General features: G+C 47.3%; 2 protein-coding genes across 4 annotated transcripts in view; both read left to right on the top strand.

The window, feature by feature from the left end:
* The first annotated feature begins 7,925 nt into the window (after window positions 1–7,925).
* On the top strand, window positions 7,926–15,127 carry LOC139758148 (uncharacterized). Of its 2 annotated transcripts, XM_071679301.1 has the most exons (4): window positions 7,926–8,289; window positions 11,677–11,858; window positions 12,872–12,970; window positions 14,277–15,127. In XM_071679301.1, exons 1-4 carry the CDS (start codon window positions 8,142–8,144, stop codon window positions 14,529–14,531), a joined length of 684 nt encoding a protein of 227 aa, XP_071535402.1. In that variant the 5' UTR covers window positions 7,926–8,141; the 3' UTR covers window positions 14,532–15,127. The 2 variants fall into 2 exon arrangements, with proteins under 2 accessions (XP_071535402.1, XP_071535403.1); XM_071679302.1 differs by lacking the exon at window positions 12,872–12,970.
* A 4,559-nt stretch (window positions 15,128–19,686) lies between these two features.
* Window positions 19,687–24,084, top strand: part of LOC139758146 (uncharacterized) — a 43,668-nt gene continuing 39,270 nt past the window's right edge. Inside the window, exons 1-2 of one of the 2 annotated variants that reach the window (XR_011714773.1) lie at window positions 19,687–19,895; window positions 21,939–22,044. The gene's annotated coding sequence lies outside the window, so the exon portion shown is untranslated. The remainder of the gene's footprint in view (window positions 19,896–21,938; window positions 22,045–24,084) is intronic. The other variant, XR_011714772.1, reaches the window with a different exon arrangement.

Genomic DNA, 24,084 nt, shown 5'->3' on the forward strand with positions numbered 1-24,084 from the left:
CCACACACCCGGCTAGACACCACACCACACACCTAGCCAGACATAACACACCTGGCCAGGCATCACTAAGATCAGCTGTGGTTTAAGACTCCCATGTACTACCACACACACCCCAGGGATTAGAACACCCTTCGTTCATAACGTTTTAAGTGCAATGACGTCAGTTTACATAAAAAGAGAAAGGGTAATCTGGCAATGAGGAAAACACACACACACACACACACACACACACACACACACACACACACACACACACACACACACACGTCTCCAGTTTTCAAAAACCTTCTTCTTCAACTTGCTTGCTGGGAGATGGGCTTTGAACGGCTCGCCTCAGCAGGGGGAACTTTTTGCACCTGACTGAGGTAGTGAGCTTGCTGGCCTGTTGATGTATATCCCCTGGCTGTCTGTTAGGATGCTCTTGTCGGAGGGGTCGTGATTAAGGCATCTACATTTTGCACCAGTTCTCCCAGCGGACTAGAGCGTGACCAGCAATTATCATAATGTCGCATCATCATTATCATCATATTGCTGGGGTTATCTTGGCTCACCACATCACCTCCTGTGATAACACTTTGTGTCTGTATAACTCCTTACCACACCACTACACTGCTGCTGCACCACCACTCTACCACACTGCTGCACCATCACACTACCACACTGCTGCACCACCACACTACCACACTCCTGCACCATCACACTACCACACTGCTGTACCACCACACTACCACACTGCTGCACCATCACACTACCACACTGCTGCACCACCACACTACCACACTGCTGTACCACCACACTACCACACTGCTGTACCACCACACTACCACACTCCTGCACCATCACACTACCACACTCCTGCACCACCACTCTACCACACTGCTGTACCACCACACTACCACACTGCTGTACCACCACACTACCACACTGCTGCACCACCACACTACCACACTCCTGCACCATCACACTACCACACTCCTGCACCACCACTCTACCACACTGCTGTACCACCACACTACCACACTGCTGTACCACCACACTACCACACTGCTGCGCCACCACACTACCACACTGCTGCACCACCACACCACTACACTGCTGTACCACCACACTACCACGCTGCTGCACCACCACACTACCACAACTTAACAGTAAAGGAGGAAATAATTAGATTATGAAACTCAGAGGAGGAGGAGGAGGAGAGGTGCTGATACAGACGAGGACTTCTGTGAGGAGCTGAACACAAAGTTGCAGAGTGCATTTGCCCATGAAGACAGAGACGGCACCATGAGCAATCTGCCAGTCTCAGGGGAGGGGAAGGTGCCTCAAGAAGAAAAGATGATATTGAAATCAATCCAGTTGAAGCGATGAGACATGCGAAGGGTCTGGACCCCACACAAAACCCAGGGACCAAATGGCATCCCGCCACTTGAACTGACACTATTGTACACGAAGACCCTTGTCATACCATGGGTCATGTTCGAACCCAATGGTAGAGAGGCGACGACGCGCCAGTATTCTCGAGTGAGAAGATAAAGGCCAAGTAGCGTACCCCCTGGGACGATAGGGTCCACCATCAAGGGCTAGCTTGACCCGCAAACATGGTAGGAAAGATCGTTAGGAAGCGTTGGGCAGGCACATCACAGGGGAGGAAAAAAAAGGAGGTTTTACGTAACGAGTCTGTCGGATTTCATTGAGAAATTGAGCAGCGACACAGAGTGAAATATAAGGTGATATTGTGGGTGAACTGTGGAACTCTAGACTGCTAGAAGACCTCTGATACGATTCCCTCACCTCACCTCACCTCACCTCACCTCACCTCCACTCAGCAGGAGACGGAGGATGTAGTCAGACGTTAAGGCAGGGAAAAGACGAAGAGGGGAAAATACCGCGGCACAGAAGACGCCACCGTGTTACCTCCGTGCAGGGTTATGGACACTCGCCACCACGACGTGGGGGGGGGGGGGTCTCAATATGTGCAATGCCTCAGAGACACTCATTGCCTCATAAAGCCCAGTGATTGCGCCGTTAAACTCTTCACCCTCTCTCTCTCTCTCTCTCTCTCTCTCTCTCTCTCTCTCTCTCTCTCTCTCTCTCTCTCTCTCTCTCTCTCTCTCTCTCTCTCTCTCTCTCTCTCTCTCTCTCATTCCTCAGGTGTCTCACACCCATTTTCTTTTCCCAGTGGACGTCAGAGGCAATATACCAAGATGGCTCCCAGTTCCTAAGCAAGACCTACCTGCGTGTCCTGTTTCCTCTACTGCACGAGTTCCTCTCACTTGCAGGTGTCTCGTAAGTCTACGGATTTCCACCATCTGGTATGAATACACGAGCGATCAAGAGCTGAATGGACGAGGCAAAAACAATCATAACTTATCCATTCCTCTCTGTACATAGAGTGTACTGTGTTTGAATATATGCGCCCCCCATTATGCAAACGCTTTCGACTGGAGTAACGTTACGGAGCGATGACCAGTTCCCTCAGCTCTTCTGGACCTTCTCCACCAGCTCTACATGAGTCTTCTAGTGAGGAAACCAATCTGGTGAGGCCTTCGTGTAATTGCCTCATTCTAACTACCTGATTGTAGTGATTGGGAAGGAGTTCCACACGCAGCGGGTGCCTCATCTCTTGAAATGTCTCTTATTATCATTAAACATTTCAAACTTATGTACGTTGTCTGCCGCCACAAATTTATCCACCACTATTCGTACACTTTGAAAGTACTTCGTCATATGTTTTCTCACAAGTTTCTCGGTCAGTATTATGTTATGTCCTCTAGTTGCTCTATCTGTGCATGTTTCGAAGGACTGTTTACGGTTGACGTCATCAAACTGGTTTAGAAACATGAAGGTTGTGATCTAGTCGCCCATTACTCTTTTCCCATCCAAGACAGGCATTTTTATAGCCTCTATCTCCTCACTCTAACTCACCTTTCTTTCTTCTGGTACCATCTTTCTTACCCTCCTCTGGACCTTCTCCAGTAACTCTATGTGCTTCTTCAAGTGCACAAACCCAACTTGAGATGCATATTCTAACTTTGTCCTAACATGCAGGTAGAAGCTGTCGCACCTGATGTAGGGACCATCTAAACATATAATCAACACCTTTTTTTAAAACTGTTCTTGACATGCGGAAGGTAATTTTCTCAACTGCAACATACACCATTTGCGTGGCATAATTGTTGCATGTGTACACGCAACACGTTTCATAACCTCAAAACTTTCCTTGAGAGATTTGAAGACTGATAACGTTCTTAATATCAGTGCAACGTGGAATATTGTTGCCCTCCTTGATTATACCAGTGTGGCGTATGAGAGATAATAATCCAATGGCTTTTTGGGTTTAGTGTTAATTACCTTCACCTTCTCGAAGGATAAGATATCACCTGACAACCATGATATTAATCAGGTGACTAATTATAATCTTGATGATTAAACGAAGGAAATTTTTGACTTCAATGTTAAATGCTTGGTGTAATTAGGTGGTCAATTGTGCCATTATTTTGCAGTTTCAGCAGGATGGCAAGACCTGTGGAAGTGATGGCCTGGCCTTTGACCTAACTCCTTAAAGGTCAGGTCAAAGGTCAAGGAGATGATACCCATGGTTCGTGCTGTCGTGTTCAAGGCCCGCACCTTCGTGATGAAGTAGTCGTACCGTCGTGTTGCCATCACACCGTCGTACCGTCGTGTTCAAGGCCCGTACCTTGTGATGAAGGTGTCGTACCGTCGTGCTGGCACCGTACCGTCGTACCGTCGTGTCCAAAGCTCGTACCGTCGTGCTCATGGAGTCAGGCAAGAAAAACTGCCTGAGATCCATTTCCCAGACGCAGTCACCACGCGTGGAACGTAAGGCATATTTACCTCGACCCAAATAGTTGCCACAGCGTCACCATCACAACACCATCAGTTCACTCTTGTGAAGCTCGAATGGATTTTACGAGCGGTCGATTGATAGTGATGTAATGAATACATATTTGGTATAAAATATATATATATATATATATATATATATATATATATATATATATATATATATATATATATATATATATATATATATATATATCTTTCTTTTTTCTTTTTCACACTATTCGCCGTTTCCCCGCGTTAGCGAGGTAGCTCTAAGAACAGAGGACTGGGCCTTTGAGGGAATATCCTCAGCTGGCCCCCTTCTCTGTTCCCCCTGTGTGTGTGTGTGTGTGTGTGTGTGTGTGTGTGTGTGTAGGGGGGGGGGGGGTTAGATCAGGTACATACATTTTTCATAATCACTGTGTAACTCACACTGAAAGACCTCAGGATCTCTACTATAAAGCCAAAACATACAGATATAGGCACGAAGATGTTTATGAATACTCAAGAGGCTCTAGATAGACTCAAGAGAAAAATAATGCGGTATATAAACATCTCAAGGGATTGAACCTCATATATAGGAGAGGTGTTGGGGAAGGAACTCACATAGCTAAAGGGATTGGGAAGGGAAGTGGAATGTCTTCTATATCCAGGGGTGATGCTCTTTAGTTATTAGATGTAGTGGGATGGACACACACACACACACACACACACACACACACACACACACACACACACACACACACACACACACACACACACACACATATATATATATATATATGAAGGTGAAATTGCATTTCAGTAGTTCAGACAATCTGATTAGACATATAATTATTTCTATACATGTGTCATGACATGTTTCGTGGAGACAATCCACCTCATCAGGTGCCAGCACTTAACAAAGTTATTTAAATCCCAACATCACAAATTTAAGTTCCGCCATCCAGCACCAATCAATACAGGCCAAGCACTGTACACTTGATCCGGCAGTAACCATTGTAAGGGAGAGTGATTATGGGGGTGGGGTCACGTGGCTGGGGTTATAACATTTTGAACAGATTTTTTGTTCTGTTTTTGTATGACAGACAGAGATCTGATACAAGTGAGAAAAAAAGGCAATATCAGGACGTGGTTTCGAACAAACGCTGTATAAAGATAATCAATAATAAACCCAAGCTATTCTCTCTGCGCAAATGGAACTTTTTTTTTGTGAAATTAAGAAAAGTTTTCCAAATAGATAAAACAAGATCAACAGATTCAACACAAGATGCAGCGTTCTAGGTGCATGAGCTTCCTATAGCCAGAAACAACACACTTTCCTTTGGGCTCAGTAGGAGAAAAGTCACCACATCGATCCAGCAAAAAGGTCTTTTACAGATCAATTCATTGATAACTGTAATGGACTGCTGTTAATGAGTTATTTAGATTGTAATGAGTTACTGTTAATGAATGAATGAAATGGTAATGAGCTGCTATCAGTGATGAATTTGCCTGTTTGCATGTGATTTAACCTCATGTTATGTGTTTTCCCATATATATATATATATATATATATATATATATATATATATATATATATATATATATATATATATATATATATATATATATAATTAACTGAAATGACTCACTGTTAAAACTGCATGCAATATATGCTGGATATTATCAAAGAAGCTGTTCAGAAAGGCATGTAGTTTTACCGTAGAATTAATCTATTGAATGACATATCTTTGTTTAACTTGTTTCCGACCTGATGATCAATCTAGTTCCTCAAGGATCCTGCTACCAGTGTTGCTTCAAAAATTACAAGTTAAGCCTTAAATTGTTTCCATAGAAAATGACTGAACACGACTGAAAGAAAATTGTTGCATAGGGAACAGGTAAAAATTGGTGACGCTATAGTACGTTGGATCAGGCTGCTGTTTCTGTTCTCTTTTACGTTCAAATGATATATAAAAATCAATAAAAATCAATAAGGTAGTGACACCAAACAAGTCTCAAGGTGGGAAGTATAACATCTAGGTGTCCCGGAAGAATGTGTACGTTTAATGAGTCTCTCTCTTATACAATGCAACAGCGATAGACTGTGCGTAAATCCTATGGTCACAAATACAGTGGCGCTATATTAATCATCTGTGATTAACGGGCCGTAAACGCTCGGGTCAGTAAGCCAGTCTTTGATGACATTCTCGGGCCATCCACGAATGAGAGTAGGAGGAAAAGGATGAAGAATGCAAAGAGGGGCGGAATGATGAAGATACCGAGATGGGACACATGAACGGAACGGTAAGGTAGGACAAGAAGGGGATAGGAAAGGAACAGATGGCGAATGGCTAGCCTTAACAACTGTCGAGGTAAACTAGATAACTAAATAACCCTAACAAGGTAATCCTAGTTTATATTTCTAGTTTCTTTTCTAGGCAAAGGGAGATGAGATACCAGGCCCTCCAATGTCTGGTAAAGTTGTTTATTTTGTAAATCTTGGGTTGGGTGGGCAACAAGGAGTGACACACCAGAGGGAAGGTCACCTGCCCTGTAAGATTGACCATCCATCACATGAGGCTACAACCAGTTCCCAACTCTAACATTCCTAACAATCTTATTAGTGGTAGATAAATGGATCCAGTTTATATATATACCAATGTTAAGGTTACCATTAACACTTTAGATAGATTGATACCATAGATTCAGTTATCTTTTTTGTCAACAATATCTTTACAAATATACATTACAGAAGCAGTTGATATCCCAGGCAATAGGGTGCTCATAGTCTAACGCATGAACGGGTCTTTGTAGTGAAGATGTTAGCATTGCTGACCATGATTCCCCCACTGTGCAGCAGTCAGCCCACACCCTGTTCCAGCTGTTCATCCTCCTTTTGGGACTAGTCGATAAATGTGCAGGGGTGTGTGTTTGTGTGTATAAGTGTGTGTTTATACACATAAGAATAAAGTGATGGTGCAGCGAGTTTAAAAGTCTCTTTCCGTGAGATACAAGGCCAAACTGAAAATGAAACTCTATATTCCTGGCGACGACCAACGGTATATTTGTGTTGCATTCTCATTGGTTCAAGGTCCTAGGGTGCCGGTGCAATATTCAACCTCCTTACATTGTTTATGTTTCGAACACAGTGACATGAGTTGACAAAAGAATTCTTAATTAGATTTCGAAGCGTATTTTGATTTTTGAAGGCGAGGCTAATATTGAAGGAGGTCAGAAGGTGTGGAAGCTTAATGAAACTGCCAGTGTGAGGCAAGAGTAAGAGGGATGTTAATTATGTAAGGCTGCTGAGGCTCTGCCTCACAGAATATCGTTCTGGCCAAGCTGAAGGATACGAAGGCCTTGGGATCACATCTCGGGGTGAGGAAATTCTATGAACTCTCCCTCATTCATCATCTTTCATATCAGGACTACAGACAATAATATCTCGAAGGAACATTGAAGGAAAATCACCAGCTGAATGACCCTACCGTCATGGGCTGTATGATACCGAACACCATTGACTCAAAATGGATCAGGTGTATTGATGATGCCTTGTCTTCATAGGTTAACGATGAAAACCTGAATAACTCAGTATCTTCGATCACATTCACCCTTGAAAACGATAATGAGTGTTCCCTGCCGTGTTTAGACTTCGGCTATTCATAGACATTATGTATTTAAGAGTGATCGTAGTAGAGGATGTATATATATATATATACATGACCCACCTCAGTAGGTCAGCATATAGCTGAGAAAGAGGGAGAGAGAGTCTGATGGTCAAGTGCAGCCGCTTTATGCTGAAGGAGTAAGTGAACTGGATCGGATTAGTACCCGTATTTAGGATTATCTTACGCTCCCTCTTTATCATCTGTGGCTCCCGACTTCACACTCTTTGAGGTCAACCCCTCCCACCCGTCCGGGGTTCAAAGGGCGCCTGGTCAAGACCGTCAGGACATCCCCATCCTCTCCGCCCTCCCTATGGGTCTGTGAGGAGGAGAGGAGCCAGAAGCGCAGGGATATGAAGGCGTGGTGGGAGCCGTCCCTCCTCTTCAATACAACCTTGCGCTCCGCTTGAGCCTGATGACCCGCGCGGCCACCTGGTGCCAGTAGCGACGCGACGGGCCTGGATGGCGCTTACATACAGTCACCGACAGTGAGCGGGAGGAGACACATCGCGACCCCACTTAGTCCCGTCCAGCCCTCCCAGTTGCTGGCTGTATCTACCGACGATCCCTATGGGTCGCACAGTGGCGGGACAGTGAGAGGACAGAGGAGAGGGAGAGAGAGTGTGTGTGTGAGTGTGTGTATGTGGGATGGAACACCTCGCGGGCAGGCTGTCCGTGAAGCGAGACCCCTTCGTGAGACATGAGGAGACCCCTGTGGTCTCTGGCGTGGACAGACTCCGCGGGTACTACGATGAGGCCAGGAACAGGCTGAGGCAATACCTTGGTAGAGACGACGGTGAGTCACGGTGGAAGACGGTGAGTCTGGCAGACGATGTAATGTGAGTCTCATACACGTCTTGGAGACGACGGTGAGTCTTGTAGATGATGAGTCTTGTAGATGACAGGGTCATGTAGTACTAACTACAGCAGACTGTCTGCTTCCTTTCTATCCGTTCTTGATGATTTGCTGTAGCTACTGGCTACGATGGCAGTAGCTACTGGCTACGATGGCTGTAGTAGTGGCTACGATGGCTGTAGGTACTGTCTGCGATGGCTGTAGCTACTGTCTACGATGGCTGTAGCTACTGTCAACGGTGGCTGTGGCTGCTGTCTAGGGTACCTGTAGCTAGTGGCTACGATGGTTGCAGCTACTGTCTACGATGGCTGTAGCCATTGGCTACAGTGGTTGTAGCTGCAGCCTTTAGCCACGGCCATCGTAGCCACTAGCTACAGCCATCGCAGACAGTACCTACAGTCATCGTAGCCACTACTACAGCCATGGCAGACAGTACCTACAGCCATCGTAGTCGGTAGCTACAGCCATCGCAGACAGTAGCTACATCTATCGTAGACAGTAGGCTACTGGCTTCAGCTCCTCCTCTGTGTTGTGCGTTGCCTCATACAACAATATCACATGTATCGTGTGACCATAGTTACGTAGAACAGATGCCACTTTGAACAACGTATCGTGTGACCATAGTTACGTAGAACAGATGCCACTTTGAACAACGTAACATTTATACTTAACTTGTCCCTGGTGCTTGGGTAGTTAGCGAGGGCCATGAGGGGCAAATACTGAGTTAGTGAATAGTCCCACCCCCCCTTGAACACGACGGTACGACCCTTGAACACGACGGAACGACCCTTGAACCCGACGGTACGACCCTTGAACCCGGCGGTACGACCCTTGAACACGACGGTACGACTCTTGAACCTGTTCGTACGACTCTTGAACACGACGGTACGACTCTTGAACACGACGGTTCGACTCTTGAACACGACGGTTCGACCCTTGAACACGACGTTACGACCCTTGAACACGACGGAAAGATCCCTTAAACACGAAGTCACGACTGACTGAACATGAAGGTACGACTACTTCGTACGACAGCACGACCTCCCGAAAACGTGACCTTGAAACGGTGGTACCCTCCAGCACGACAATATGACCCATGAACCAGCACGACCCGTACGACACTCGGGGACGACGACGGTACGACCCTCGGGTTACGACGGATGACGCACGTACACACGATCTTTTCAATGATGTATGCCCGTTCCCGGAAGGTTCAACAACCCGGAAGTCAAAGCTTGACATCCACTCTTCAGCAGATCTTGAAATATTCAACATTCGACCTTATGTCGTGGGCCTATAAGGCTCCCTATCAAATCCGCATTGCTGGGTTATAAGGCTCGTTATCAGATGCATTTCACTGGTCTATAAGGCTCATTATCAGGCTCTTATCTGTGAGTCTCATTACCAGATTCGTATCACTGGTGCACAAGGAGCATCATAAGGCTTGTGTCTTGAATCTATAAAGATCATTATGAGACTCATGTCCCAAGTTTATAAGGCTCATTATCAGGTTCATACCATTGTCCTATAAGGCTCATTATCAGGTTCATTTTACTGATCTATGAGGCTCCTTGTCAGGCTCGTGTATCTGGTCTATAAAGCTAATTATCAGGTTCATATCCTGGATCTATAAGGTTCATTAACATGATCATATCATTGGTGTATAAGACTCCCCCGGAGACTAACTTTATCCCAACTCTGGGGTCTAACTTTATCCCAACTCTGGGGTCTAACTTTATCCCAACTCTGGGGTCTAACTTTATCCCAACTCTGGGGTCTAACTTTATCCCAACTCTGGGGTCTAACTTTATCCCAACTCTGGGGTCTAACTTTATCCCAACTCTGGGGTCTAACTTTATCCCAACTCTGGGGTCTAACTTTATCCCAACTCTGGGGTCTAACTTTATCCCAACTCTGGGGTCTAACTTTATCCCAAATCTTGATGAACCAGATTTTTCTCATCATCCACATGAACGACTTTGGGGACAAGACTGATCAGTAGCATTTCAAAATTTGCTAAAAACACGAAATTAGGAAATATTGCTCAGTCAAAGGATGAGTGCTTGAAGATTTCAAGTATTTTACATGAACTGTTGGACTTGTTAGAAACATGGCATTAATAGACTTCATCGTTGACAAATGCAAAGTACTTCACTGTGTCGAGAAAAATTTAGATCACAAATGTAAGAAGGAGAGGACCTTCGGGTGATTATCAGTAGCGACTTAAAACAATGTCTAATTGCATGTGATCAGGGAAATAGAATGATTGGTTTCATAGCCAGAATTATAAGCTGTGAAACGAAAATTGCAATACTCTTTACAACGCCCTGGCCAGACCTCAGTTGCAGTATGATATTCATTTCCTGGCGATCAAATTTGACGAAGAACAAAAGAAACTAACAACAGTGCAAATACAGAGAAAAACAACAAAGCTAATATCGCCAATTAGAAATGATCATATTGAATGAACCTGAAATCTAAAATCGTTATATAGAAAAATTGCGCAGGCTCCAAGGAGATCTAATAGATTTAGAATACTAGCTAATTTCGATAACACAACATACGACAAATTCTTCACATTAATTCAAACATTCAATAAGGAAAATATAACATGAATTAAAAGAGAGGAGATCTAACACTAATGTGGGCAAAACTTTCTTCAGCTCCACAGTGGTAGACCAGCAGAATATATCACCAGCCAAATGTCAACACCAAGACTATCAAGACCTTTTGAGACATAGCAAGAGAATACTTCAGCGATATCAGTTATGAATAAATAAATTACCTCAAGACGGATAAACTGATATTCCACCCACTCGGGAGCATATGACCCATTTTCTTCTTCGGTTTTATCATTTTTTTTTCCAGGTTTGAATATCTTCCACGGATCCTTCCACTGCAAGTTTGGGCAGTAATCGCGTTCTCACTTTCCTATAGAAATTCCCATAGTAGTACACCCTTCACAAAATACCTGGCGTTTACTCTCGTCTGTTTTCCTGATAGCCGTTGGGCCGGAGGGTGTGGTGGGTAGGGAGACGCCATTTGCTCTATTATCCCGTCTCCTTCTTTCTGATAGATCTGGATCGCATGATCCTAGTACTGTCCTCCAACAGATAACTTCGTCATGGATCTTGCGGTCTGTTCTTAGACAGTCTCCTCGCCCTCCAACCTTATGTTCTCCCGACGAATGTCTTTATCCCAGCTCCCTTGATAGTGTGAAAGCCATTACTGTTACCCTTTTTGAATATTTTTGTATATATACATATATATATATACCTTGCTCCCTGAGGTTCCCTGCCTGGACTGACCAGAGCTTGACCCCCGCAGCCATGGGGTCAGGGAGCAGCACGCCGAGGACCCTGGACATGGGTGGTGGTGATGGCGAAGGTGGCGTCGTCTTCGAGCAACGTCCTGCCCACTGTCGCCTCGAGGGCAAGACTGAGGAATCATCAGAGGAAGAGTTCACCGACATCTCCTACAGTGACCTGGGCTTCATCATCACCCCAAAGGTCAGCTGATAAGGTCATCAACGAACTGCGTAGCTGACGTCATCAATCCATCCACACTTTAGCTTAGCTTATCAACCCTGACAAATAAGCCCAATTTATGACCTGAGGTCAGGTTGTCATCCCGCATGTCACCACAGGTCACTTCATATCATCACCCCCCCTCCTCCTCCTTCCTGCAAGTCACCCTTGGTCATCAACTTGGATCACCACCAGCGTCATCTTAGCCTCGTAAACTATTCCATAGTTCACTCTGGTTGTTTGACTGCTCCTTACGCATGTCAGCATTTCATCCCATTTGTATTGCATCACTCTAACTCATTCCGTTCAACTACATGCCTCTTGCGCTCCTAAATGCCCCCAAACATCCTCCAGCCTGTCCTTCCACCACCACAGCCTTCCTCTCCACTTCTGACACAAAGATCCTCTTTTCAGTCTCTCTTCACTCATCTTCTCTGGATATCCGAACCATTTTAGGACATCCTGGCTAGCCCTCTAACTCAGACTATGCTCACTGCCACACATCTACATTATCATTGCTAATGTGTTCACTCCACCTAACGCCTCATATCGTCTTCGGGCATCTCATTTCTAGTGTATCCACCCTCTTCCATTCTGTTCTGTTCAGCGGCTAAGACTTACACCTATACAACTCTTCCTCCAAACACGCCTATGTTTTTTGCATGTAGAGAAGGATGGAGAGAAAAGATTTTGAGTGCTCGGGACCTGGCAGGGTAAAAGGTTTGCACTGGATAGAGTGAATTGGAGGGATGTGATATATAGGGGGCAACGTGCTGTCATTGGACTGAGCCAAAGTATATATGAAGCAGCTGGGGACAACCACGGAAAGGACCTGTGATGCCTGGTTGTGGATAGTAGGCTGAGAGCTAGAGAGTGGATGGGAGCAAATGAGGTCTTTATTAGTCTCTTCTTGGCGCTACATCACCAACGTAGGGAACGGCGAATAAACCCCAGGTGTGTGTCGTCCCCTGACCCTCCTCCTGTGTCCTCCACAGACCAAGAAACTGACCGTCAACAACAACTACAACATGGATGAGGACGGGCAGCCCACCCAGCTGACCACAACCCTCTCGCCCACACCCACACTGACCACGGTGAGTACCCCTGACACCCGCCCACACCCACACTGACCACAACCCTCTCGCCCACACCCACACTGACCACGGTGAGTACCCCTGACACCCGCCCACACCCACACTGACCACGGTGGGTACCCCTGACCCTCGCCCACACCCACGCTGACCACGGTGAGTAACCCTGACACCCGCCCACACCCACACTGACCACGGTGAGTAACCCTGACCCTGGCCAACACCCACACTGACCACGGTGAGTACCCCTGACACCCGCCCACACCCACACTGACCACGGTGAGTAACCCTGACCCTGGCCCACACCCACACTGACCACGGTGAGTACCCCTGACACCCGCCAACACCCACACTGACCACGGTGAGTAACCCTGACCCTGGCCCACACCCACACTGACCACGGTGAGTACCCCTGACACCCGCCCACACCCACACTGACCACGGTGGGTACCCCTGACCCTCGCCCACACCCACGCTGACCAAGGTAAGTAATCCTGACTCTCGCCCACACCCACACTGACCACGGTGAGCAACGCTGACCTTTCCCCTCCAACACAAACACCCACACACACACACACACACACACACACACACACACACACACAAACAAACAAACAAACACTATCATTCATTCATTATTGAATGTGATTAATTTGTAAACAGCTGCATGTAGGAAGCGAGTGGTGCAATTGACATCTAAGGCAAATGTTGCCATGTTCCAAGTGCTTCTTAGGCCAAGTGTTGCGGTGTATTCTGAGTGTTGTACAGGCTGGGTTTTGAGATGTGTTCCAAGCGTTTCATAGGCCACATGTTGGGAGGCATTCCAAGTGTTTCATAAGCCAGGTGTTCAGGTGTATTCCAAGTGTTTCAAAGGCAAGCGTTGGGTGTAGTGTGTTGTGTGTGCAAATAGTTATGTGTACGTGTGTGCTGGTGATTTTCTTTATGCCAAATGATTAAAGTGTGAAGTGTGTTTTATCTCTAGGATGTGTGTGTGTGTGTGTGTGTGTGTGTGTGTGTGTGTGTGTGTGTGTGTGTGTGTGTGTGTGTATTTCTGTATATGGTGTGTAATGTGTGTGTTTTGTTCATTTGAAGTAAATCTTGCTAGGAAACGTAAGGTTTGAAGTGTGTTAAGTCAGGTTTGAAGTGTGGGTAATGCTGAGTCACTTGTTAATAACTTTGAAGTGTGTTTTGTGAGCGTCGAGTGCGTTTCGTCGATACATGTAAGTATAGAGTATGTTATATCAGTGTCTGTTGATGTGGGTGTGTGGTGCCAACTGCCTGGCTTATCGGGGGTTTGTCTCCCCGGCAGGCGGGTTATCTGGACCAGGACTGTGACTTCGTCAGCAGCAACGTGGAGAGCGGCCACAGCCGGGCCCCCTGCAGCAGCAGCAGCAGTAGCAGTAGTAGCAGCAGCAGCAGCAACAGCAGCATGGCCAGCGTGACGTTGCATCACCGTGGTAGCACCAGCAGCTTCACCGTGTCGCAGCTGCCTGGCACAGCTGCCCAGCGTGCTCCCTCACTCACCAACCTCGGGGACCTCAGACTCGAGGAGATCACCACCTAATGTCCTGCCATCGTCAGCGTCCACGGTCGAGAGGGGGTTAAGAGTGTTTCCCCCTCACCCCATCCGCCACAGCCTCCTCCAGCATGGCTCTGCAGCCTCAGAGTGGAAGTCATTCCCCCACAAGACTCCTGCGTCCCTCGTCACCCTGGTAGTAAGGTCGCCAGCCATCCATCCTTCCTCATCTCACCAGCCCCTGTACTGGGCCTCGGTAGGAGGCCAGGGGAGTTCAGTATACGGTCTCAGGCACGGTGCTATGATCCGATATCGACTGAAGGCGACAGACACCCAAGGACTGATAGGGATACGTATATAACTCCTGCGTTAATTACTATCATTCCAACCCTTACGGGGGATTGTACCTCCAACATCAGACGAGAAGAAAAACGAAAAGGAGACTGAAGTGTGATCCTGAAAGACTTGGACGTGTGTGTGTGTGTGTGTGTGTGTGTATGTTAATAATACACAGGTCAGAAGATCCCCCAATACCCCCAAGCAGTAAACTTGTGAAACATTTAAAGGATTCGAACCAGAAGGACGAGAGGGCCTAGCCTCGGCCATAGCTAAGAGCGCCACCTCATCAGTCAACGCTTCTCGAGATGATTACTTCTTATGTTTCAAGGTTCAGAGGTCATCAGGGAAGCTTGATGAAGCTTTTCTAGGCTTTAGCAGACCATTTCTTATCTGCGTGCGGTTATTCCAGTAGGAAGTGTAGCAGAAGGCCCCGCCGGAGGCGACAGCCGATCGCCCGGGAAAGTTCAAGGTTGTGGGAACGAGAGGCAGCAGCTGCATCGGGCGGCGGAAGAGCCGATAATACCGAAGGAAGGACATAGATTGTGAGGCTGCGATCAATGAGGGACGGACGAGCGTAACGCTGGCCAGACACGTGTCCTCTTTACAAAACTGAAGGGCAATAACACGCTCAACCTGAGCCATATTGACAAGTACCTCGGGGTGGAGTATGGCCGATATTGGTGACCTCGCTCCTGATTCCCCTAACCGGCCTCCTACCCCTGCCCCGGTGTGGACAAGTAAAAGTCAAAACAACGATTATTTATCACCTCTACTGTCTCGATCACTGGCCCGAGCCATTGATAACTCTACTGGGATTGTAGTGTTCGCGTGAAGACTCCCCAACGCGGGACCACCTGCTCCGGGTTGAGGCACTGGCGAACTGGCCAAAGATCGATATCTAGCGTGGCCAAGCGAGGCTCCGGGAGCCTCCCACTTCTCGTTGTAACACGAGTATACACACTCGATCCTGGACGAGCTGCACGATGTTAGTGGCTGGACTTGTGCAGCGGCCACCAGTAGCAATAAGTCTGTATCCCCCGGGTCTGTGGGGTGCCGACCAGCTCTGAGTCTGTGGAATGCCGACCAGCCCTTGAGTCTGTGGGGTTCCGACCAGCTCTGAGTCTGTGGGATGGCTACCAGCCCTGAGTCTGTGGGATGCCGAACAGCCCTGAGTCTGTTAAGTGCCGACCAGCCATGAGTCTGTGGGGTTCCGACCAGCTCTGAGTCTGTGGGATGGCGACCAGCTCTGAGTCCGTGGGATGGCTACCAGCCCTGAGTCTGTGGGGTTCCGACCAGCTCTGAGTCTGTGGGATGGCTACTAGCCCTGAGTCTGTGGGATGGCTACCAGCCCTGAGTGTGTGGGGTGCCGATCAGCCATGAGTCTGTGGGGTTCCGACCAGCCCTGAGTCTGTGGGGTGCCGACCAGCTCTGGGTCTGTGGGGCGACGACCATGCCCTGAAACCTGGGTCTGTGGGTATGAGTGACCGTCCTACCAGCACACGCCCACGGGACGAGATGCCATGCAGGACCCCACAAGTTTTGAGGGCGTCATGCACTCCACTCGTAGGACATCATGCACTACACACCCAGGACTCGGGGTGGTGGTGGCGGCGTCATGCACCACACCTTTCCATGGCAGGACTCAGTGGCAAGCTGACTTAAACTGGGACTTTGGATCTCGCCAGTCCCAAAGAGAAAACAACACTCCAGCCCCTCATTTTCGAAAGCATTTTAGACTGTATAATAAGAGAGTCACCTTCCCCCTCATATATTCATGCATCTGTGAGATATATATTGTCCTTGTCTTCTGGTGCTGACATTAATGAAATCATATCATAACCTGTGTATGTTTGTTTCACCCTCACCTTCTTAATGATCGCAGCAAACCCCTCTCTCGTATATCAACAGTCTTCTTAGAAAATAGAAATGTCCATCAACACAATAGCGACAGTACATAACCAACTGTTCAGCTTCTAAGGTCACTTCGTTTGTTCAATCGACTTCCTTCCCCCCTCTCTCTCTCTCTCTCTCTCTCTCTCTCTCTCTCTCTCTCTCTCTCTCTCTCTCTCTCTCTCTCTCTCTCTCTCTCTCTCTCTCTCTCTCTCTCTCTCTCTCACTGTCTTTCAAAGCTATGAATATTTCGTCTGCGAGGAGAGGAGGAGACTAGAATAGCAACCTCGTTATCAATACTGCAAGTTGACCTGTTAAACTTCGTGGTGGGGGTAAAAATAGAGAAGACTTGATTGAGTACAATGTCTTGTTCCTCCTGGCCATCTGCTCTAACAATGTTGCCATACCAGTCATGATCTACTGTCCTGGACGAGTGTGTATAGTGATGATGATGATGTTGATAATGAAACTACTAATGATAAAGGCATTGACTTTAATATCAACAACAGTGATTATGATAATGGTTTCGATTATGATAATAGCACCTTTTTATACTCAATTGCTTCTCTCGCCCCGGCGGGGTAGCGTCAAGAACAAACTAGTAATGGCCTCATTTGTAAACAACTACACACTAGATGTCATATATGATTCACTGAAACCATAACCCACCAGCCAAACATTATATCAATCAACTGCAATCTGTGGCTGATAATGTGATTAATCATTTATAAGCAACAATAAAAAGGGTGCTATAAAAAACGGTGGGATATCAAGACCGAGTCTACATGAATTTGAAAGTAGGGGGATGGCATTTATTATACTAATTATTAACAATGTTTGTTATGGTTGGGATGGATCTGTTCTCGTTGCGATTTGTACGAGTTCGGATAGGCTCGTTGTCGTTGTAGTGCTAGACTGAAACCCAAGGACGAGGGATCTCAGGTGACAGGAGGTGATAGTGGTGGATATGGTACAATATGGCTGAGGTTCGGGAGGATCAATATGCTGAGTGCCGCTTGATGAGTGGTGTAGTAGAGACTGAAGACGACCTGGCGTGCCTCTGTCTACACCTTCGCTAGTAGTGTGTGGTGTAGAGGGAAGATGACCAGGCATAGAAGACACTAGTGAGTCTGGGAAGGATGAAATTGTACGGACATTCTCAGGTTCAGGAGAAGGGAGTCTAAGGGTCTTGAGTCTGCGAATGATGATGGGAATGTGATGGTGATATTGACGTGTTCCTTCCAAGGGTGACGCCGAAAGGGTTAGTGGACCAGACCGACCTAGAAGGGGTTTGGTTCCAGTGAGACCGATATGGACGAGACCTGGTTAGAAGAGATGTTGACAAGCATGACCACCATCTTGGTTTCGGTTGATAGTGACGTGTGTGGAGATGGTCCAGCTCTGGAGGTTGTTAAGAGGTCTTCCGGAGGGTGATGGATCGGGGTGTCTGTTGTCAGCGCTGATATCACTAGAAGACTCGTCATCACAGTTCCATCGAGCAGGTTCATCGATCGGGACATCATTTATAAGGATGAGAAAGCACAAAGGTCCCAGTGGGCCTTTGTACCCTGTGGGACGCCACAGAGGTGAGGGACTGGAAGGTGGAGGGAGACGCCTGGCGCCCCTCGGAAACTTAAGGCCTGACGACGCTCACTGACGGTGGCTGGAAGCCATGAGATGAGGCTTCAACCATAGACCAAAGCTTATGGTCTATTGATGATTGTGTTATGGTTGATTGGGTCGAAAACTTTGGTGAAATCAACGTAGGTGAGAGCCACAGAGGTCTTGCCTCTCTTTAAGGTGTGGTAGATTAAGTTAAGAAAGCCGACGAGGCAGTGGGTGATAAAGCAGGTCTTGATATCCCCTTCTTAATAAAGGTCTGTGGAGCTTGCAGTGTCCATAAACGAAGTCTGAAGCATTGTCAAGGGATCAGGGTGGCGGTAGTGGGTCGTAAGCTGTTTAATCTGTATGTGTGAGGGAGGTGAATATGAGGGTCTTGGAGAGAGACACTGAGAAATTGTAGACTTGTTGTCTTCAACACTTGGGAGACATATGAAGCCTTCCACTCAGTTGTATATAATGCATGCCGGAGAGACGCACTGAGGTTGGAGCGGGAGTTGGCTAGTTCAGGGAAGAAACCCTTTTAGACTAGTAGGTAAGTCAGTGTGTGTGGTGGAGCGCTTTACCTTGAAGACTATAACCATTTGGAGACCTCACACTCGCACCCAGGCTGTGTGTGTGTGTGTGTGTGTGTGTGTGGAAGATACGTGTAAATGGGTTCATGTGCGTGTCGATAATTACCTATTTAAACATTAATGTTACGGAGAGAGAGACACCATCTCGTGTGTGGGAAGCTATTTGTGATTACTTGTTGTGTGTTAAGGACAGCTTTACACTCGTGCTGCCCTGTCTCTTAATTTTGGGTATGACGTTTTTAACACACACACACACACACACACACACACACACATACCAGCTTAAACTAGGGGTGTGTGTGTGTGTGTGTGTGTGTGTCCTTGCTGGTTGGTTGTTTGCGCTAAAGGCCTTTCACCTGTTAGGGTCGTTAAGGCTGTCAGCGTCAAGCTACTCCATCCACTGACCTATTACTGATGACTCACAGACCACATACACACACACACACACACACACACACACACGTGTGGCAGGTCTCTCGTTTCCATGCGAATTGTAAACAAAGACCTCGTCTGAGTAACAGGTGCTGCCATCTGTCAAGAGTCGTTCTCATGAAGGGTACTGCCGAGGGGATAATGACCGCTAACGCGGAGACGTATAAGGGCGAGTGTGGCGTGGCAGTCGTGAGTCGGGCCAGTTTGTTATGGTTTCCAGGCAGCGATGGCCATCAGATGCCAAGCGCCTTTAGCTAGTCCACTCTACGCTTCATACCCCACCTCTTGGCTAATGTCAACGCCTCTCACATTAATCCTAAGCACATATCTATATGGCAAGCGATACGGCACTGTCCTTCAGCGTGTGTGGGACTGGAAAAGAAATGGGAAAGAAAATTAGTCTCTGGAATGATGGCGGCCCAAGAGACGAAAAGGTACCCCGAGCCAACATTGCATTCCCAGTGGCGCCCCGGCCTAGGCTACCGTCTGAACTAACCCACTGGACATTCTTTTCTCCAAAATGAGTTGAGCTGAAAAGCTTCACTGTAAGATTCAGGTACGTTATTAACCTTATGTGTCCAACCGCTTCCTTCCGTAGTGTCATACAATGGAAAGTGTTGTGTTAGACAAGGCGCAGTGAACGTCTTGATCACGACGAAACGACCCTTACACACGAACGATGTGACCCTTGGGTATGATGGTCTTTGCCTTTGATCAAACCCTTGTGGTGTTTAGGTCAAAGATCACGCTATCATAACCAACGGTCGTCTCGTTATGCCCAAGGGTCGTACGGTCGTTGGTTGATAGGTTACCAGGGCTTTAGGCCTATTGATCGCCTGGGTGATTACGATCATTAACACCAAGTTATGACCACCGAACGAAAAACCCACAGAGGTGTCCAGGATAATTCACGGACCATACATGCGATCGCTTCACGTACAGGCAGTCCTTCGTTGCTGCCGTGCCCATAAGATATAACGTGAAGCGAGGCACTGCAGCCCACAGGTCGAAGGTTCCAGTCACGAACAAAAGTCCACATCAATACCAGACCTTGGAGAGATACAGATCGTAGGAGAGAATACGTAATCCTAATCTAAGAGTTTTCAACAAAGCATAACACCATTTTAAGAAGGTTCAGGTCTCAACTTGTTAAAAGAGACATAAAGATGGTACAGAGTTCCTAAGTTTATCGCTGTAAGGAAAGAAACAGACAACAGAACGGCCCATCCTTGAATTACCAGCACACAAGCAGACAAAACTCGAGAACAGAAGCCAAAGTAATATCTGTAAGAGAGGGAAAGAGAAACCAGTGTCCAGCTTGGGATAGACTGAGGTCAGATTTGGGAAAGTTGAGAAGTAGGAGTGATGTAGACTCGACCCTCTCACGTGATCATGTTCCCTCTCTAAATCTGGTTCCGCCTGCAATTTTTCTTCTCAGAATCATTGCAAAGCGGTTATTCCTGGAGCCAAGCACATTTACGTGCTCTAATTTGCCCTCCTCTTCAAACGATCAATCCAAGCGCTACTAACTATAATCATCTATAGCAGCTGTAATTCAACCTTGTCTCCTTTCTTTTGACTTGATCAACCTAAAGCTAACCCTCCCGACCAGATCAACCTATAGCTAACTCTCCCGACCACATCAACCTATAGCTAACTCTCCCGACCAGATCAACCTATAGCTAACTCTCCCGTCCAGATCAACCTATAGCTAACTCTCCCGACCAGATCAAACTATAGCTAACTCTTCCGACCAGATCAACCTATAGCTAACTCTCCCGACCAGATCAACTATAGCTAACCCTCCTACCTATAAAGCTGATCTGTTCGGTATCATGAATTCCTCCAGTTCTTCATAGATAGCTCCACTGCTGCTCCACCCTCTTCACTTCCTCCTACTGAACCCATACCCCTAATCAGTATTTCCCTCACTCATAATCTGGTATCTTGTCCAGCTACAGTGAGCCCCGGTCTATGGCCCAGGTGGCATGCCCCCTTCGCCTCGTAAAGGTGTCCGATTCCAATCAAGCTCCGGTGCTTGCTCGTCTATTTCGCCTCTGTCTGGAGACCTAAATTTCCCCATCATCTCGAAAACCTGCATTAATACAGCCTATCCCTAAAAACTGAGACGCTTTTGAACCTTCTACTCCATCACTCTCACTTATTCTGTCTCCAGGGTCTTTGAAACTCACTCAACTCTTCCTGTCTTAAACACTTAAGAGTCCCACTCCGTTCTTTCAGATCACCAGTACATCCTTCGCAGGGCAGTACACGCTGGTGATCACTCCTATGTGAGTCACCTTTGGTCCCCTGCTCGTAGAAATTTTGGTGAGCCTTCTGTCGTGATCCTCGACATTTCAGAAGCATTTGGTAGAGTGTGGCACCAGTCAGTGCTTGCTTGATATCCTTTTTTTTTTTGGCTCTCTTGCTTGTTTCTATTTCCTAATGTATGACAGGCTTCTACATTCATATACCAGGCTTCTGTCATATGCCAAGCTTCTTCTGTCGTATGCCAGACTTCTACTGTCAAATAATTTCCTGTCATATACCAGGCACGTTTTTCGTCATGTTTCTCACGTTTGTTCTTCCTTCCATCCAGGGCTGGCACTATGGTTGTACCACAGGAGGAGAAGACGGTGTTCAGGGAGCCATGGATGGAGCATTGTTACCACAGCCTTGTCTACCCCAACCCCTCCTGTGTCCAGGTCAGTCGCCAGCCCCCCAGTGCGTGCAGTAATCTAGAGAATCATTTTGATGTCACTCCTTCCAGTGAGCTCATGTCACCATTGATGTCACTCCGTCGTGATCAAAGGTTCGTACCATTCAGCCTCAAAGGTTCGTACCATTCAGCCTCAAAGGTTCGTACCATCAGGCTCAAAACTTCATGTTCAGGGCGACGAAGTTGATTTTCCAAGTTCCGCCATAAACACCAACTCTGACACTTTCCTCATCCAATCAGCTAATGCTGCAGCACCACCCAGCCTCCCACTACACCACCCAACCTCCCCCTACACTACCCAGCCTCCAACCATCGCTATGATATCTTGGGAAGATGGCCACACACAGCAGCAGTCTGGCCACACACACCAGTAGTCTGGCCACACACACAAGCAATCTGGCCACACTCAGCAGCAGTCTGGCCACACACACACCAGCAGTCTGGCTACACACACACACCAGCAGTCTGGCCACACACACAAGCAGTCTAGCTACACACAGCAGCAGTTTGGCCACACAGACCAGCAAGCAGTCTGGCCACACACACCAGCAAGCAATCTGGCCACACACTGCAGCAGTCTGGCCACACACTGCAGCAGTCTGGCCACATACAGCAGCAGTCTGGCCACACGCTTCTGGACTTGTCCAACAAAGTTTATAATCATTTCTCTGGAAGCCAAGTCACTGCTGGGTCGGCTGCAGGGTCAGTGTGAGAGGTCAAGGTCAGTTTTATCACACACACTTCCCGTCCTACTGCCACCTTCCCCAGCACACACTGACCCGGGCACACTTCAGGTCACGCCTCACACTTCGTCATATTGCCCCTAAAAATCCATTGCCTTCCACAGGCTAGGCCAGACCAGGCCAGGCCAGACCAGGCCAGGCCAGACCAGACCAGGCTAGACCAGACCAGACCAGACCAGGCCATGCTATACTAGGCCAGACCAGGCCACATTAGGCTAGGCCAGATCACACCAGACCAGATTATTTCGACCACACCAGGCCAGACCAGACCAGACCAGGCCACATTAGGCTAGACCAGATCACACCAGACCAGACTAAATCGACCAGACTAGATCGACCAGACCAGGCCAGGCCAAATGTACTAATTACTCTAATTAAATCTCAGAGGTTCGTTCGTGTCTAAGAAACAGAAAAAAAAAAAAAGAATGTCCTCGACATTCCTGAATTCAACCCTTTTGCTACCAGGCGGGGCGAGGCCATCACGGCTGGCGTGAGTGGGTCACACTCCATCACACCAGGATCACAGGGTTCGTGCCCCGTTACGGGACTACTCCTCCACCCCCCACCCGACCTTGAAGTACCTACTACCCTCTTTTAGTACTGTATCTACCCTCCCCCTTTCCCACCTTCCCACTCCCTCCCCATCTCTCTTTGGCGCACCGTAGCCCATAAATAACCCTGATTTTGGCACTTAACGACGACGTCCGCCCCACCGCCCTCCTCCCACAGCTTGAGAATAATGTTATGTCGTGTTTATCGAGTGATCTTTGACCATACGTGTGTACAGAACCTAACCAATCTAACCTAACCTAACCTAACCTAACCTAACCTAAACTAACCTAACCTAACTTAAGATCCTGGGATTATCATGGGGGTGAAGGCCATATGTTATCTTTGGGGGAGCTGCTCGGGCAACTTAAAGTTACATCACTGATCTTCGGTTATCACAGCTTTGTTAACCGTGTTAACATACAGTTACCTTATGCCTGTTATCACAGCTTTGTTAACCGTGTTAACTTACAGTTACCTTATGCCTGTGCTAACAACTGTCAGCTCTCAGCTATGTGATAACTATGTGCAAGCTCTTAACCAGTAGCTTTGGCATGGCTATGTTACAGCCATCAACACTCAGCTATGTCGTAACAATATAACAGCCGTTTTAAAACTAGCAAGGTGCGCTTTGGTTATCTTACAACAGTCAGCTAGCAGCTATGTTAACAACTTTGCAACACAACCACAGACGTCCATGTTAGACATTGACTTTGAAGACATCACACATCATC

This window comes from Panulirus ornatus, chromosome 29 (genome assembly GCF_036320965.1).
Source record: "Panulirus ornatus isolate Po-2019 chromosome 29, ASM3632096v1, whole genome shotgun sequence".
NCBI classification, from domain to species: Eukaryota; Metazoa; Arthropoda; class Malacostraca; order Decapoda; family Palinuridae; genus Panulirus; species Panulirus ornatus.